The 19029-nt window shown below is 41.6% G+C and overlaps 2 protein-coding genes across 5 annotated transcripts in view; one reads left to right on the forward strand and one right to left on the reverse strand.

The window, feature by feature from the left end:
- LOC140724820 (autophagy-related protein 2 homolog B-like) overlaps positions 1 to 5698 on the reverse strand; it is a 136235-nt gene extending 130537 nt beyond the window's left edge. For 2 of the 4 annotated variants that reach the window (XM_073039470.1, XM_073039468.1), the window contains exon 1: positions 4720 to 5698. In XM_073039470.1, coding sequence (XP_072895571.1) covers positions 4720 to 4881 — 162 coding nt within the window. In that variant the 5' untranslated portion in view covers positions 4882 to 5698. The remainder of the gene's footprint in view (positions 1 to 4719) is intronic. The other 2 variants (XM_073039469.1, XM_073039471.1) reach the window with 2 other exon arrangements.
- Positions 5699 to 5782: 84 nt separating this feature from the next.
- gskip (gsk3b interacting protein) lies at positions 5783 to 17795 on the forward strand. The gene is made up of 3 exons (XM_073039474.1): positions 5783 to 5925; positions 8494 to 8792; positions 17099 to 17795. Exons 2-3 carry the CDS (start codon positions 8529 to 8531, stop codon positions 17255 to 17257), a joined length of 423 nt encoding a protein of 140 aa, XP_072895575.1. The 5' UTR covers positions 5783 to 5925; positions 8494 to 8528; the 3' UTR covers positions 17258 to 17795.
- Positions 17796 to 19029: the final 1234 nt, after the last annotated feature.

A 19029-nucleotide genomic window follows, 5' to 3' on the forward strand; every position in this document is an offset into this window, starting at 1 on the left:
TGAAGGCTGCAAAATACAGGGCGATCCTTGATAAAACAAATTGCTAGCCTCTGCCAGAAATCTTAAAGTGGGGAAGAAGTTCATCTTTTAGCAGGACGACGACTCAAAGCACACCCCCAGAGCAACCATGGAATGGCTTCAAATGAAGAAAATTGTTGTCTTTGAGAAGCTGATCTTAACCTGATCGAACATCTCTGGCAAGACCTCAATATACTGCTGCTCTCGAACAAACAAGGCACAACTTGAGCAATTTTGCAAGGAGGAAAGGGCGAATCTTGCCCCATCACATTGTGCGAAGCTAATAGAGGCTTATCCAAAAACAGTACTGGTTGTAATAGCTGTGAGAGATGGTTCAACTAAGTATTAAACAAAGGGGGATTAATACTTTTGAGATGCTGACATTTCAGTTTTTGAATTTGTAGTTTTTTTTATGCCTTACATTTTTCCCTTTATGGGGCTCAACTGTGGAAAAAAAGCTTGTGATACACAAATAAAAATTCTCAGTTAAAATTAATTACTCCCTGGTTGTAATACTCATTTATGTGAACAATGGGTTGGGGGCCCGCTACCTCTGGCATGCATTACTTTGTGTAGGAAACTTGCACTGCACATCTCCTTTGAACTTACTCCCTTTCATTTTAAATGCATATCCTCTCATTTTGGTATTAGCTCTCATCAAAAAAACTGAAACTGGACAAACATACTTTCACAATAATTTTTTGACTTAAGAGAAAGAAACCCCATCTTCAAGATGAACCTACACTTCTGTCCAAAAGTGTAAGGCATGCTGGCCAGCTGTCCTCTCCTTGATAGAGCCATAGTTTTAGCCAAATAATTTCAATGCAATGAATACATACACACACTTCAGCGTCTCCATAGGACTTGTCTCCAACTTTTTTTAAAACTTATTTTTCAGAGTGCAGATGTCAGGTACAGGACCAATGCCCATCCTGACTGGAATGTTGCAGGATGCATACTCAGTGAAACTGGAGAAACTGTGATAGCTTTCCAAGTCAGGATGGTGTGCAACTTAAAACGGAACTGCATGTGGTGGACCTCGTGCACCCGCTGCCCTTGTTCTTCTTGGTGGAAAAAGCTGTGGGTTTTTAAGTCAGGAATACTACTGGGACAGTCTTCAGTCTCCATCACACATGCTGGTCCCCTTTCTCTACCACCATTCTGCCAACATACAGGTATTTATTCCATCATGAAGAGCACCCATTTCCACAATGAAAACACCGCTCCATTCTGTCTCTCCTTCAGCTGTTGAAACCTTCTTTCAAAGCCCTCTCTCCCCTGGATTTGTTGATTACACTTCATGTCTGGCTAGTCTAATTCTTATTTCTATAATCTTAAGGACTGGCAAAACCCTACAGCATCCTCATTTTGAGTCAACCCACATCCTAGTTCACCAACACCTTACTAAAATATTCTTCCTTGGCACTCTTCATCTCTCCTAGCTGGATGAATATGATAGTTCTAAGTTCTTCCAATTCTGGCTCCTTGATCCACACCCACATTTAATCACTCTACGACTGTTTCTCCTTCCTCCAATTTAACTTGCTTTAAATCTTGCCTTTTTGTCTAAGCTTTGAGTCACCTACTGTAATGCTGTAACTGGTTCAAAGTTAATTCTCATGGTTGGAGTTATACAACATAGAAACAAGCACTTCAGTCCATCAGACTTGGCCATCGAACAGTCCTTTACACTAATCCATTTTTATTATTCTCACATTCCCTGTCAACTGTGACTAGAATCTACTCCTCAAGCATATCATTTTGTGTCTCCATTTTACTACTCCCATAGATTCTGCCCAACCTGCTGAGACATTCCAGCAGTTTCTGTTTTGCTCCACATTTCCACATCTGTATTCCCTTGTGCCAACCACTCACCTACATGGCAGGAACAGTAGACAGCAGCCAATTAACCTAACAATCCATGCATCTGAGAGATAGAAGGAAACTGGAGTACCTGGGGGATACCCACATGAAAACAGGGAGCATATGTTAACTCTACAAAGACAGCATCAGAGGTTGGGATTGATCCCTGGTCACCAGAGCTGAAACAGCAAGTTAGCTTTGTCACTGTGCCACCCTATTATATTCCATCACATAATGTTCCAATGAACCAGAATAAAAGCAATATATTTCCAATAGGAACATCAACTATTTATTACTCTCCATAGATGTTGCCTGACCTGCTGAGTTCCTCCACCATTTTGTCTGTGTTGCTCTGGATTTCCAGCATCTACAAAATCTCATACTTATAAAGTATCCAAATGCTATTTATGAAATTAAGAAGAGAAATATTTTCCAGCAAAAGTAATTTTGGAAGAATAAATCTGAAGGATTCAGCAAATTAATTAAAAAGGCCTCAGTGGGGTAGCCAAGAATTAATAAACCACTTAGACACAGTGGTAAGTAGGTGAGTCTGTAGGTTTGATTAGCAAAAACTCCCAGATGATTTAGGAACAAATGACAATGGAAACAGAAACCAGGATAAGGATCAGGGGCTTATTTCACAACTGATCTAATGATAAAATGCTGATGAGAACAGGACTGATTTTGCAAGACACAAGAAATAGATGCTGGAAATCAAGAGCAATGCACCCAAAATGCTGGAGGAAGTCAGTAGGTTAGGCAGCATTAGTCAGTCCTGTTAAAGGATCTCGGCCCGAAACATAAGCGACCCCTGACAGCTTATTCCTCTCCAAAGATGCTGCCTGACCTGCTGAATTCCTCCAACGTTTTGTGTGTGTAACTCTGTTACAAATGTTATCCTATTAATTATTCAACATACCTTCTTCAACAGAATTTTCACACCTTAATAGTAAGTGTCGTCAGCAATTCAAATTCTTAGATTAAAATGTGTATTAGTGGACATGAAACAAAATTTAGACTGATACTTCATTTATAACAAGGGGAGATGTGGTCTTGACAGAGCAACAGAGCCCAGCAGTCAGGGGTCAGCACTATAGGTACTCTACCCCATAAGCAGGGCAGCATTGAAGGAATGTACACAATTGTAGGGTAGTACTGAAGGAGGAGTACATTGCCAGGGCTGTGTTAAGGGAAGGTTCTGCACTCTCAAAACCTTGACATTCTCTCTTCTCCACCCTCCCATCTAGCAGAAGATATAAAAGCCCGAAAGCACATACCACCAGGCTCAAGGACAGCTTCTAAAAGACTGTTAAAAGACTGAACAGTTCCTTAGCACAGCAAGATAGCCTTTTAACCTCACAATCTACCTCGCTGCACTGCACGTTCCCTGTACCTGTTACTTTATTCTGCATTCTGTTGTTTTACCTGGTTCTACCTCAACGCACTGCATGATTTGATCCGTATGAACAGCATGCAAGACAAAGTTTTCACTGTACCTCAATACATGCAATAATAATAAACCAATTCTGATTAATGGAAGAAAACTCACTACACTCTTTTCAGGAATGTTCAGTTGTTCGAGCCAACATTTATTATAAATACTTGATTAATTTCATTGCCTTTTGTGAAACTTTGCTGTGCACCAACTGGCTGTAATAAAATCATGGAGGTATATAGCACAGAAACAGGCCTTTCAGCCCACCGTGTCTATGCTGACCATTGAGTGCCGCATCGTTGTCTTGCATGGGAATCGCAAGGCCTCTGGCCACAAGTCCCAACAAAGAATTCTGAGGACTGCTATGTGGATCACTGGGGTCTCTCTTCCACCCATCAGTGATATTTACCAGGACTGCTGCATATGCAGGGCCGTTCGTATTTTGTCAATGATCCCTCCCAGCCATCCAACAATCTCTTTGAACCCCTACTGTCAGGCAGGAGGTACTGTAGCATTACAAGAAATGCTAGGATGGGAAATGACTTTTTTCCCCAAGCCATGAGACTACTGAACACCCTGCCATCACACAGGTCTCATCACGTATGAAGCGCCAGTAGTGTTATACTGCTTACTTTTTAACTTATTTTGGTAATATTACTTTATCTGTTGTGTGTGAGTTGCATGGACCTTGGTTTGAGGAATGTTCTTTCCAAGGACATGGATGAGTAATAAGTTTGAACTTGAACTTGATTGTGCCTATTTACACAAGTCCAATTCGTCTGCATTAATTCAATATTCCTTAATGTCCTGCTCATTCAAATACCTGTAGATGCCTAATAATCCTGTTACCGTTGTTGCCTTCACCACCTCCTCTGGGAGGCCACAAATCTTACAACAATAACTTTTACGAAATTACCTCTTTGATGAGAAAGCAGGTCACCATACTCCATATGTACCACGGAAAGCATTCTAACTGGCTGCTGAAGACCCAAACTCAACACTTCAGGAGCAGCTTCTTCCCCTCCACCATCAGATTTCCCAATGGCCCTCTTTTGTATGAATTTTTAAGTTTTTTATTTTGTAACTTAATCTGTTATGCTTGCACTGTACTGCAGCCACAAATAAATTTCACGTCAGTGACAATAAGCTGATTCTGAAAGCCTGCGAAGATGCTGCTTCAGAATTACAATTTACCTGATCAATGCTGCATTTCATTAATATATGCAGCATCTTGTTACAAGTTGCTTACTCATCTCTTCAAGTTGGTCCTGCCAACAGTCTACAGCCTGCTACAGCTTCCTCAACTCCCCCCCCCCCCCCAATTAATTTGTATTTGTACTGGGCAACATTTGCTGCCTCTTTATTGCAGTTACTTGTGTAGAGAGTGCCTCAAAAACCCTTACCGATTTGTCCAATGGAACCTGTGTGAGAGAGCCTGTTCCTTGGTAAAGATCCACACTCAGCTGCTCCAGGCTCAACTTCTCCTCCAGGAAGTGGTCCAGGTATCGGTGCAGCAGGTACCTGCAAGCCCGCTTCTTAATCGACTCAGAGAATGGCCAAGGCATCTTGACTTCAACCCATAAACTATGCTAGGCACCCTGGTTGAATTACCCCAGACCCAGTAATAAAAGAAACCCTAACAAAAAATTTGCATCCTCTCCCTTTCCTCCTCCACTTTGCCCAAATCGTATTTTTAAAATATATCCATTTTTTTCCACGTGCAACCAAATCCCCTTGGTTTCACCACTTGTGTTTTCCCCAGGAATATAATTTTCCCTGTTTTATCCTGGTTCCCTTTAACACTTATTCTCCAATCCACAATGATTCATCAGTCATACACCCGCTCACCCCTATTTACAATGTTTACCCTTTTTAGTTTTAACATTCATCTACTTTGTAATTTTCTTTTGAACATGTCAACGGCCTGTTCCCTTAATATTTTAGTATTAGTAGTATTCCCCTTTATATTGTTATTCCCGAATCATCACCCTTTTGTCTTCACGTAAAGGATTTATCTTTATCTTGATGTTTTCCCCTCAAAATTCATTGGCCTTATCCACGACCCCTCCACACTGACCTCATTACTTTTCTCACCCTTCTATCCAGTCCCCCTCCTCTCTTAATACTTACGCTACCCTGAAATTTTCACCCCTTCACAGTAATTACCCCGATTTTACATTCCCAGCTATTGGTCTGCCGCTGTCCAGCACCCCTCAGTCACTGTCATCCCTCGCGGAACGGCGACAGAGAGTGCAGGCGACAGGCCTTGGTCAGCCGACTGCTTCTACCGAGAGTGAAAGCGAGAAGCGGAGCCGACGGACGGTCAGCGGTCTCTGTTTACACCGCGCTCCCACAGTCCAGGCCTGGCTCAGGCGTTGACGTCGCCTGCGCACCGTCATGCTGACAACACACCGCCATCTTTCAAACGGACGCAAACCCCGCCTACCTGCCCGTCACAAAGATGGTGGGCGCGTTTGTCACATGGTGGTGACGCGCAGCGTCGGCGGCACGACCAGGCCATTAACCGTTTAGGTTTGAATCGCGAGGGCGCGGGGTCCCTGTTTTCAGTTATGGCGGCGATCCGCTAACCGTGTTGGAGGCGCCCTGAGGTAATCAATGTGATACGATGGCCTTAACAGATAAAGCGATGTGCCTCTTTGATAGGAGAGTCCTAGGTTGGGTTAAACCCAGCACCGGACTGCAGGTTCCGGGTAGGGACGGGGAGATGTCCGGTGAACTAGCCGGTCCGATCCGGTAGGGTGGCACCGAGGGTGACGGGTGAAGAAGTGTCCAGTGACCTGTCTGATATGTATTACCGTGATGGTCGCATCCAGTCGGGACACAGCAAAAACCCTGTAATGCTCCGTGCAGGTGGGGGATAAAACCCTGTCCTGACCGGCAGACTGACGGGCTCGGGGTTGAGGGAGAGGGTATGCGGAACGGCCGGCCTGGACTCTTGACTCATAGATGGGTAGCAATAGTAGGCCTTTTGGCCCCACCTTTCCTCCTTCCCGGTACCGATGACGGTCTTATTGAAACTCGGGGTCTGCGCGATACGGGAGGCTGGAAGACGCGTCCCCCGCCTTGGCAGGCCAGGCTCTGGGGCCGCTGTCACTCCAGTGAGGGACTGAGATAAGGGGAAATGGCTCCACTTAGAGGGTGGTGAATCTGGGCCGTTCTCTGCCCCGGAGACTGAGTGCGGCTCAAATAGTGAGTTCATTCAAAATTACTGGAGGCGCTTGATTCTGCAGATGTTGAGACCTGTTGCAATTTAAAAGAAACTGCTGAAGAGTCTAAGATTAATTTCACTGCAGAGAAGTGTGTTGTTTATGTCTACAACCAACATAGTTCTAGGATGTGCTGGGGGCAGCCTGCAAGTGTCGCCATGCTTCCAGTGCGAACATAGCACGTCCACAACTTACTAACCCTAACCTAAAATTCTTTGGTATGGGAGGAAACCAGAGCACTCGGTGGAAACCCATGTGGTTACGGGGAGAATGTACAAACTCCTTACAGTATATTCAGTGACAGGAATTGAACCCTGATCACTGGCACTGCAAAGTGTTAGGTTAGCCGCTCCCCTTCAGTGGGTCAGGCAGCATCTGGGGAAGGAAGTGGATAATTGAGGCTCTGGCATCTGGATCTGAAATGTTGACTATCCATTTCCCTTCATAGATTCTGCCAAAGTTCCTCCAACAGTTGTATTTTGCTTTTCAAAGCAAATTTCTGAATATGGAAGGAATTGGGAGAGTGGAGTCATAATGCAAATGAGTACTGTGTGGGTGTGTCAGCTGTCAAGAACCTATCCATTTAATCCCATTCTGAATTTTGTAAAAAATAAATGATTTTAGGTTAAATGGTTATATAAGAAGTACTGCAGATGTTGGAAATCTGGAGCAACGCACAAAGAAATGCTGGAGGAACTCAAAAGGTTAGGCAACTTCTATGGAGGAAAATAATCTCTTGACATTTCAGTCACAAACCTTACATCGGGACTGAAAAGTAAAAGAGCAAAAGACAGAATTAAAAAAGATGGTGAAAGGAGGAGGAGGCGCATGAGCTAGCAGGCACCTCCTTACCTCAATCCCGCTCTACTGTCAGACTCCATCTTCATCCATCTCTTCCACTTGTTTCCTTCTGCTTTTTACATAATTTCCTCATTCCCTTCACCTACTTACCCTCCATTCTCCCCCCCACCATCACCTACCTACCTTCCCCCTCTCACCTGGATTTACCATTGCCCACCAGGTCATACTCCTCACCCTCACACCACTCTAGCTTCTGCCCTGTCTCTTTCCAGTCCTGATGAAGGCTTTTAGTCCAAAATGTCAACTGTCATACCGTCATTTCCCTCCATAGTTGCTGTCTGACCTGTTGTTTTCCTCCAGCATTTTGTGTGTGTTAGTTGAAATCTTTTAAAGCTCCTGAATTGTTGTCTTTTCCATTACCCCATTCTTAAATAGTGTTGCTGTATTTGCTCCCTTTCTGTCTTCTGGAATTATTCTAGAATGAAGCAAATTTTAGAATATCGACTACCAATGTATCTGGTTTCTCAGCAACCATTTCTCTTAAAACCCTGGAATGCAGACTGTTGGTATCTGAAGCTTCAACAGTATCTCTGGAAAACACTTGCCACTGAATGTATGCTACATACAAATTCAGAGTTTATTTCAAAATCTGACATGGGAGTTTGATATGTTAATTGGCATAAACTGAACAGTAGATTTGTTTGTCACTAGGCTGCCATTCTCTGACTCCTTAATTCTAGATGGATTCTACATTGCTAGACTTCGATTATCACTTAATGAAGCACAGCTAGGATTGAACAGTTACTGTGCAAAGCTAGGTTTTGATAATGAAAAATTCTGTAGTATGACATCTTTTATTTGAATCCACAAATTAATTCTACAAATTAGCAGTATTTCTGTCCTATTGGACAAGTTATTGTATCATCAGATTTCCTCAGAATATCTGGGAGTTGTTATTTTTTCCGTTTCCCCCCTCCCCAACCGATTTGCATTAATAGTAAACAGTCTTACAGAGTGATCCAGAGTTTATTATGGGGGAACAGGGTGGTTTTGTGGGGTTAGTCGGTTGCTTTCCATGTCAGGAGGCAATATTAACTGGTTAGCTTACCTTTGAAATGATTGTGCATTGCACTTGTATTTGATTTACAGTCTCATCACGAGGAACAAAGTATTACAACCAGGAAATGGACTGTGATCCCCAGGTGTTGAACGGGTCAATGTTTAATGATTTCAGCAAGTTTGAAGATTGGGAAGAGAGAGACTTGGAGGGGGCAGACGTGAAGGATATGAGAGTGGAAGCTGAGGCAGTGGTCAATGATGTCAACTTTGCTGTTAACCACATGGCTGTCTCAAAAATGCTTCCAATAAGAGAAGATGTTGCCTTCATTAACGTAGAAACAAAAGAAAGAAACCGATACTGCCTTGAGCTGACAGAAGCAGGACTTCGGGTGAGAGCAGCTACTAATTCCAGATCATGATAAAACAGTCTTCACCTGAGCAAAGATTCTTTCCTGTTATATACATTTTAATTACCCCCCCCCCCCCCCCAGTACCTTTAACAATGGCTTTCTTTATTTTGACTTGTTGGCAAAAAGCACATGAGGGATCTTCCCATTACTGTTGAGATTGGCATGGGTAAATTTTATCTGCATTTTTGTGAAACAATCTAGGTCTTCCTCCACAGTCTCTCAGAATGAGCTGAGAAGAGTTGTCAATGTTCCCTGACTCAAAAACTCTCCCCAGTTTACTTGAAGAGCAAAACCATGTTGCAGTTATCCTAAATCAGTCCAGGTCTAGTTCACCCTTCACCGACTGTGCTTGTTGAACTGCATTGGCTTCCAATCTTGTAGTGCTGTGATAACTAGATTTTCATTGTTATTTTCAATTCCCTCTGTTGCCCCTTCCTGAAGTTGGCTCTCTGCAGTAATATAACCCTCTGAAGTCAATGCACACTTCCACTCTGGCCTAAACACATCTTATTGTTTGGAGTCAATCATCAGCAATCATGCCAATTATTCAGTTTTTAAGGATCTAATCTCCAAGTTTTCCTCTTCAAAGCTCTTATTAAAATAAGCACGCTTATTAAAATCTATCTCAGTCAAGGTTTTGGCCATTTGCTCTAACAACTCCTTAGGTGGATGACTTTTCTTAACATGCTTTATTATGTTAAAGATGTTCCCTGCGGCCCAAGAAAATTCTTCTGCAGAAAATTACTGCATAATAAATGTCAACTGCTTTCTGGCTGGAATCTTTGAGAAGAGATCAGTTGTTAAGTTTATATACCACATTGGTGGTTTGGTTAGATTCGTCAGAGCCAATAAAAATAGGGAGTTAGGCTGGGGAATCACAACAGGTCAGTTTAGGGGTATAAGGTGGGAGTAAGCGTAACATTTATTTTATTTTGAGATTAAAGGCATTGCTTTATTACCTTTGATCATCAGGTGATTTTCTGGTCATTGTTGCTAATGACTAATTTTTTAAAAATCATCTAATCATTAGTTCCAGATTATTAAATGAATTTAAATTCCACAGTTCTGGAGGGATTTGAACTCTTGTCTCTTGTAAGTAATGACTGCATTATTAGTCTAGTGAAGCAGAGTTTTACAATCTGGGCTCCAGGGTGTATGTTGTGGCTAATTTCTGGACACATTACAAGTGATTTCAAGATATTGCAGAACATGTACCCACTAATCTCTGTGTGGAAAATCTTGTCCCGCAGACCCCTTTTAAATCTTTCAGCATTGCTCTCTAATTTTGAACTCTAGTCTGAGAAAAAGACTGTGACTATCTAGCCTGTTTATGACTGTATTTTTATAAACGTCTGCAAGGTGACTCCTTGACCTTTTTCACTCTATCTGAGCCTATCCAATCTCTTAACTTGAGTCCTCTAGACCAGGCAATATCCTTATGAAGGTTTTCTGCACCCTTACTAGCTTCATCACATCTTCATATTATGACAATCAGAAATGCATACAGTACTCTTGAGTGATCAAACCAATATTTTATATATCACCAGAAAGGCAATAAAATCAGATCTAATAGCAAAGATGAATAAATACTAAAATGGGGAGAATTTTGTAGGTCAAGGGGAGAGAATAATTATTGTACTTAAGAGTATATTCATGAAAAAGTATTAGATCTAGGAAATGAGTACAAAAGTTGGTGTTGCAGCTTTTTAAACTCTGGTTAGGCCACATCTAGAGTAATGCACTCAATTCTGGTCACTTAATTTTAGTGCAATGGAGGCTTTGGAGAGGATGCAGAAGAGGTTTACCATATTACTGTGAATTAGAGGGGAGGTTGGACAAACTGAAGTTATTTTCTCTGGAGCATCAAAGGCTGGAGGGAGACCTGATAGAGGTTCATAAGGGGTATAGAGTAGACAACCATTATCTTTTCCCTGGGTTGAAATGTCAAATACTAGAGGGCATGTTTTTAAGGTGAGGGAGGAAAGTTCAAAGGTAATGTATGGGACAATTTTTTTAACACAGTGATGGGTGCCAGGAGCACATCGCCAGAGGTGATGGAGTCAGATAAAATAGAGGCATTTATGAGGCACGTTAAAATGGAGGGATGATGGACCATGTGCAGGCAGGTGGGATTAGTGTAATTAAGCATCATTATCTTAATTAGTTTGGCATAACTTCATCAGCTCAAGGACTGCTTTCTGTATTGTACTCATATGTTGTATGTCCTTCAAGTTGAAGGAGTCTGTTTAATAATTTTAAGTTTGTGCATTGGAAGGGGTAACGTGAAGAATGTGAAATGAAGGTTGAGGCAGTGGGACTAATTGAGCAGCAATTTTCAAAGAGTCAACACAAAACTGACGGACTCCTATGCTAAAAGATCCTGAAGTGCTGGTTGCTCTTGTTGTCTTGGCTTCTGAGATTGAATGTGTGATGTTGGATTACTGAAGCATTAATCTCTTTCCCCAGCTCTTGGCTGTAAGTTTAAAAATTAGAGGTAGAAAACGTAACTGGCACTTGGATTTGGTGTTGAAGTCAATAGCTAGAGTAACTAAGCTATGTAATTCTATTCCTCTGCTGTAAACCATTTATTAAGAGAAAAATGTTGGAGTGCTTTGCAAAGAAGTGTGAAAGTGTATCATGATAGTTAAGCATATTGTAGCTCAAGAAGGGTAAAGAAAATGTGAGTGGCGAGCTGGTTGTGGAGAAGACATTGGGTAATGACATGATTATGGTGAATACCATAAGACAGAAGCAGAATTAGGTTATTCGGCTCATCGAATCTGCACCGCCATTCTATCATGGCTGTTTTATTATTCCCTCAACCCCAGTCTCCTGCCTTCTCCCAGTAACCTTTGACACTCTTATTAATCAAGAACTCTGTTTTAAATATACCCAGTGACTTGGTCTCCATAACTGTCTGTGGCAATGATTTCCACAGATTTGCCATCCTCTGGCTAAAGAAATTTTTTCTTAGAATCTCTGTTCTAAAGGGATGTCCTTGTATTTTGAGGCTGTGCCCTCTGATCTGAGACTCCGCACTATAAGAAACATCCTCTCCGTATCCTTGTAAAATTTCTCTGAATTCTTTCAGTCTTACTGGTATCTTTCCTGTAGGTAGTGTCGTGGTTTCTCGTGCCCCACAAACGACCAGGAGATGCAGAAGATTCTTCAACAAGTGTTAAACTTTAATTTGCAAATCAAAGCTGAGACAGTCATTGAGCTAGTCACTGATTGCCCACCGATCCTTGTACATAGCATTTTTTATAGCAATCTCCTGGTTTAGTTGCATTAGCATATCCAATCGGTCTACAGTTGCATATCACTAGTACATCAGCCACTATTGTTTCTACCCATTAACTTAATCATGTTCTAATCTACATCTCTTAGCTACCTCTCATTAACACACCATTATCTTCTTATTTGGCTACATTCTGTGACTTAATGTGTTCAATAGTACAGAGACAATACAGAGATTTCATTCTCCTACTAAATTGGATACATACATAGCAAATAGCAAACACAAAGCTGACTACATAATCTACATCTCTTAGCTAGCCTCTCATTAACACACCATTATCTTCTTATTTGGCTACATTCTTAAGTCACTGATGTGTTCAATAGTACAGAGACAATACAGAGATTTCATTCTCCTACTAAATTGGATACATGCATAGCAAATAGCAAACACAAAGCTGACATAGCTTTGGTTACACAGCAAACAATGCAACTTTTATACTCCAATAGTAGGTGACCAGAAAGGTACATAATACACTAAATTCAACCTCGCCAATATCTTGTACAGCTTCAACATTACATCACAACTACTGTATGAAGGCCAAAAGCTTCCTTTATGACCATATCTACCTATGATGACACTTTCAAGGAAATATGGATCTGTATTCCCAGATCCCTCTGTGCCCTACCACTCAGTGTGAGTTCTACACTGGTTTGTCCTCTCAGAGTGTATTACTTCACACTCGGCTGCATTAAAGTCCATCTGCCATTTTTCAGCCCCCCGCAAGCTTTGATAGCCTTCCTTGCTGTTTCTGCAAATTTGCTGATCCAGTTAACCAGATTATCATCTAAGTCATTAATAAAGATGATAAACAATTATGGACCCAACATTGATCCCTGCAGCACACCACTAATCACAAGCCTCTAGTCAGAGAGACAGCCATCCATTACCATTCTGGCTTCTCCAACTAAGCCAACATTGAATTTAATTGACTACTTTATCTTAAATACCAAGCCACAGGATCAGCCTTCCAAGATCTTTGTCAAAGATCTTGCTAAAGTCCATATAGACAATATCCATTTTCTTGATGACCTCAAAATTATAAGATTGGTTTGACATGATCTGTCACGGACAAAGCCACGTTGACTATCTCTAATTAGGCTCAGTCTGCGCAAATACTTACATATCCGCTCCCTTAGAATCCCTTCCAATAATTTACTCACTACTGGCATCTGACTCACTGGCCTATAATTTCCTGGCTTACTCTTGGGGCTTTTCTTAAACGGTGTAACAATATTAGCTATCCTCCAGTTCTCTGACACTTCACTGTGGTGAAGGACACTTTAAATGCCTCTGCCAGGGCCCCTGCAATTTCTGCATGAGCCTCCCACAAGGTTTGAGAGGACATCTCGTCAGACCCCAGAGACTTATTTGCCCCTATTCACCCATGAAAACAATCATCTCCTTCTCTGTAATCTGGAGACAGTCCATGGCCCTGCCACTCTTCTGCCTTAGTTTTATATAGTCTGTGTCCTGAGTAAGTACAGATGCAAAATTCCATTCAAGATCTCCCACATCACTTTTGGGTCTATGTATAGATTACCATGCTGATCTTCAAGAGGACCAATTTTGTCCCTAGCTATCCTTTTGCTTTTAATGTATGTGTAGAAGCTCTTGGAATTCTCTTTCACCTTGTCTGCCAAAGCAATCTTGTGTCCTCATTTAGCTCTCCTGATTTCCCTCTTAAGTGTTCTCTTGCATATTTTTATATTCTTCAAGTGCCTCATTTAATCTCAACTACCTTGATATGCACCTCCTTGTTTCTTTACCTGGGCCTCAATATCCCTAAACCTGTTAGCCTTGCCTTTTATTCTGATACAAGTAAACAAACTCTGTAATCTCAATATTTATGATATTGAGGATACGATAGGGTCTTTTAGATAGGTACATGGAGCTTAGTAAAATAGAGGGCTATAGGTAAGCCTAGTAATTTCTAAGGTGGGGACGTGTTCGGCACAACTTTGTGAGCGAAAGGGCCTGTATTGTGCTGTAGGTTTTCTATGTTTCTATTTCACTTTTGAAGGAATGCCACTTACCGAGCATTACTTTCCCAGAAACAACCTATCCTATCCACCCCTGCCCAATTTTTTTTTATGATGCAGTCAAAATTGGCCTTTGTTCAATTTAGGCTACGTCCACACTCGACCGGATAAATCTATAAACGAAGTTTTTTCTCTTCGTTTTGACCCTCCGTCCACACTGAAACAGTGTTTTCCGCCCCTGAAAACAGAGCTTTTCTAAAATGCTCTCCAGAGTGTGAAAATTTGAAAATGCCGCTTGGGTAAGAGTAGTGTGGACGGGGTAACTGGAGATACCTAGAAACGCTGTCATGACACGCCGGAACAGATAGTGGCATTTAATTGTTTTCTTGAATGCAACCCCACACACAACCTAACAATTTCAGAACAGATAGCAACGAGACTGAAGCCAGCAGAGTTAGAAATGTACTCACCAAATACTTTGACCCATAACTTACTGAATGAATAAGTATACTCACTTTGCCCTGTTTTCTGTCCTTGCTCGTATGAAGGTGGTTTACCCATTTATGCAAGTACTTCTCTGACAATAGATATGTAACAGCCTAATGTAACATTGTATGGAAATACAAGATAACACTGATGCAGACATGTTTTATACATTTAACAAGGTGCTTTATTAATGCAACAGAGTTAGTCACTTTTTCAATGTTTGTCGTCAGCTGGGGCATACTGTCCGTGAACTCCCTGTCGGTTGGCTCTATACGCGCCAGTATTTTTTTTTTAGCTTTAAGTCCTGCGTGAGAGCGAACAGCTGTCTTGTCATTTGGCAATTTAGTTTTAAGTTTTTCTAGTCTGTAACTGGACAAACGCGCACTTTCACAGTGAGATTCAACACCAAACATGCCGCTTGTTTTCTGTAGATCTGTCCTGCGCATGCCCAGTAGGAGGAGGTTCGCCCAAATACCCGTTTTAATGTGGACGGAAGTATTTTCAAAAATGCTTGGTGTGGACGCCTATCGTTTTTACAAGAAACCAGCGTTTTCAAAATTATCCGGTCTAGTGTGGATGTAGCCTTAGAATCTCAGCCAGAGGACCAACCCTATCTTTTTCCATAATTATCTTGAATCTACTGGAATTACGATCACTGGATCCAAGTTGTTCCTCGACGCATACTTCTGTCATGTGCCTTGTCTTGTTCCTTAAAGTGCAATAGTCATGCACCATGAGATTTCTGTACATTAATGCCCCACCCTAACAGTCCTGCCATTTATTGTGCAATTTCCCCTTACATTTGACCTCACAAAGTACTATACCTGTCACTTGTCTAGAACAAACACTATCTGCTGTATCTCCTGGTGATCGGTATCTTGCTGTATCCTTCTCTCCACAGTTCCACCATTTTCTTGAATGCCTCTCACTGATTGCCTGCAGACTTAACTTGAAAGTAGCTGCTCCCAGTCCAGTTCACAAGTCGGTAACCCACACAGTTCATGTTGGAGCTATGACACAAACTAAGTTCCCAGTTGGCATACGATGCCTAAAACTGTAGCCCCGTGTCAGCTGACAAATGCACACTGCCAGACTTCCATGTGCTCATCTGCATATATAGGCTGTTCTTTGGGCATCTGTAAGCTGGAAAGGACTTGCAGGACTATTCATACACTGGATCAAAATGCTAAAAATTTCTGCCCACTCAAAGCCTGTTTATATATGGGAAGTTGGAATCCCTATTATTACCCTACTATTTTACATCCCTGCATTCTGCCAATAAATCAGCTCTGTAATGGTCAACCCAACTGCATACCATTTTCCACACAGTCCTGTCTGGCCTTGGCTTTCTCCACTGCCAGAATGAGGCCCGAATGAAACAAGAAGAACAATACTGTACCTCAGGTTTCTCGTGGGTGGCCTACAGCCCAATAGCATGAACATTGACTTTTTCAATTCATTTAATTCCTGCTTCCTGTGCTCCCCTCTTTCCTTCTGATGCATCCGTGATCCTCCTATTTTTGTTCCCCTTCCCCATCCTGGTTCCAACCATCCTCAACCCAAGGAATCCCCTCCGCTCCTGGTTCCATTTGCCCTTTATCTGCTCCGTTGGTTTCCATTATCTCGGTCCTGAACAGATTCCAATACCTGCAGCCTCTGTGCCTACTTATCATCCTCCAGCCTTTATCTCCACCTTTGCCATCCACTCCCTCCAAGTGACTCCATTTTCCTTTTTTTTTGCCTGTATGATTCCATCTATCGCCCATCTGCCTCTGTCTTCTAACTCCACTTCGCCCACCTTGCTACTTCCTTCCATCATTCCACCCCTTCTTGGTACATTATCACCTACTACCTTCTATCTCATCCCTTCCCCTCCCTATCCAGCTATCTTCCCTCTCCATTGTCTTGGCCTGAAAGCTCAACCATTCCTTTCCCATCACAATTGCTGCTTGACCCAGTAAGTTCCTCCAGTAGTTTGTTTTTGTTCTGCTCCAGATTCTAGCATCTGCAGTCTCTTGTGTCTCCAAGTGATTGTACTCTCTTTGTTTCAGTATTCCACCCTTGTGCTCTCATTGGGAGAAATTTCTAGAATATCCTATGCAGTTATAGATTCTTTGATTAATATTGCAAAACCATATCTTGTATCCCCTATCGCACCCAAAGAATCTGTATCCTAAAATCTCAAGTTGGCTTTTTTTTATTGCAAATTGTGTGTTGTTTATTGTTATTCATTGCCTGCTTTCTAATATATTTAATGCATTTTCTAAGTTAACCATGGCCACCTTGACCCTTGTACCTAGTTTTATTCATTTAAAATTTAAATTCAGATTGAACTATTTTGCTTTACAGCTAAATGTAAGATTATAATCTACGGTGATGCTTAGAAGTGTGTTGTCTTTTTCTGGGAGGTTTGGTTTTTCATTGGAAGAATGTATGTAACTTTTTACATTTGCGACATCCTTCAGCACTGGTGGGTAGATGGTGATTCTTGACTTATTACTGACCTGCTTTTTGTTTTCCAGGTGGTAGCTCATGGCTTTGACCAGGTTGATGAGTCATTGTCGATGCAGTATCATGAGACAATATACTCCCTCTTAGAGTCACTCAGCCCTGCGTATCGTGATGCCTTTGGGAATGCACTTCTCCAGAGACTAGAAGCATTAAAAAATGCACAGGAGTAAGCAACCCTGTATACAGCTCGTTTTGACTACCCGTTTCTCACTGTGCTTTCTTTAGATACACAAACTCATGACCAAAGGCTGCATGAAATCTGCAGAAAGTTTACAAGTGCTTTGTTCTCTTCTGTGCTCATGCAGTGTTACTGTTAGTTACTTACAGTCTCTGTAAGTGCTCTTGTTGAATCAGCTGGAAAATGGAACAGATCCTTTAAGGATGGGTTGTTCTTTGTGATTGCTATGTAAGCAATGATTAAAGAGAAAAGAGCAGTGGTGAGTTTCAAAGTTATAAAGTTGAACAGAAACCAATGACCAGTATTTAGTTACATCACCAAGCATTTGATAGCCTTTCTCATCTCCCAAGTTTGTTATTAAAATCTAGTTTAAATTTTCACGTAGTCTTTTGAGTTATTAACATGCTTTAATTACTGAGCTTGAAGTAAATCCTGTGATTGTTTATCGCAGATTCCAAGTTGATGAAAAAATCCAACTTCAATTGTTAATGTGCACAAAATAAAATAAAATAAAATATTTTGGCCATGGCCTTGCTGTTTCCTGTGCTGAACCGACATGAACCAATAGTGAATTTTTTTTTAGATTAATGTTCTTGAGTCCACTCCATTCACCACCAAACAAGGAAAGTAACTGACCCTAGGTCTTTGGAAAATGTCAACTGACAATTCTCCCAACATCACTCAGAAATTACCAGTGATGTGGGTGTTTGAAGATTCTGACTTCTTTGCACCCTAGGAAGTCTGAGGCAACCGTCTCCCAGAGACTGGCCTTGAACATAAGTGAAGCTTGCAGTGTTCGCCAATGGAAGTGCAAGCAGCGAACAGTAACCTGTCACACAGTCAACTGCAAGATTAAAGATAAAGATTAGCTTTATTTGTCACAGGTACATTGAAACATACAGTGAAATGTGTTTGTGTCAATGACCAACATAGTCTGAAGATGTGCAGAGCAGAAATGGCTGGAGTTTCTGAAGGCAATTCAGAAGGCGCAGGATAGATATATACCAAAGATGAAGAAGTATTCCAAACGGAGATTGAGGCAACCGTGGCTGACAAGCGAAATCAAAGAAAGCATAAAAGTAAAAGGGAGGACATATATAGCAAAGGTTAGTGGAAAGTTCAAGGATTGGGAAGCATTCAAAGACCATAAGAAGGTAACTAAAAAGCTGTAAGGAGAGAAAAGATGAAATATGAAGATTAGTCAATAATATAAAAGGTTATCAAAAGTTTCTTCTGCCATATAAAGAATAAAAATAAGGCGATATTAGGCCACTGGAAAATGATGCTATAGAGGTAGTAACACACACAAAATGCTGGTGGAACGCAGTCCTGACAAAGGGTCTCGGCCCAAAACGTCGACAGCGCTTCTCCCTATAGATGCTGCCTGTCCTGCTGCATTCCACCAGCATTTTGTGTGTGTTGCTTGAATTTTCAGCACCTGCAGATTTCCTCATGTTTGCCTATAGAGGTAGTAATGGGAGACAGAGAAATGGAAGACAAACTAAAGTTTTTTGCGTCAGGCTTCGCTGGAAAGCACCAGGAGTATGCTAGAAATTTGAGTGTCGGGGCAGAAGCAAGTATAGTTGCTATAACCAAGGGGAAGGTACTTAAGATGCTGAAAGATCTGAATGAAGGTACATGTCACTTGGACCAGATGGACTACACACCACAGCTCTGAAAGAGGTAACTAAGAGATTGTGGAGGCACTAGTAATGATCTTTCAAGAATCACTAGATTGTGAAATGGTTCAGGAAGACTGGAAAA

The sequence above is a fragment of the Hemitrygon akajei genome, chromosome 3 (genome assembly GCF_048418815.1).
Source record: "Hemitrygon akajei chromosome 3, sHemAka1.3, whole genome shotgun sequence".
In the NCBI taxonomy this organism is placed as follows: domain Eukaryota; kingdom Metazoa; phylum Chordata; class Chondrichthyes; order Myliobatiformes; family Dasyatidae; genus Hemitrygon; species Hemitrygon akajei.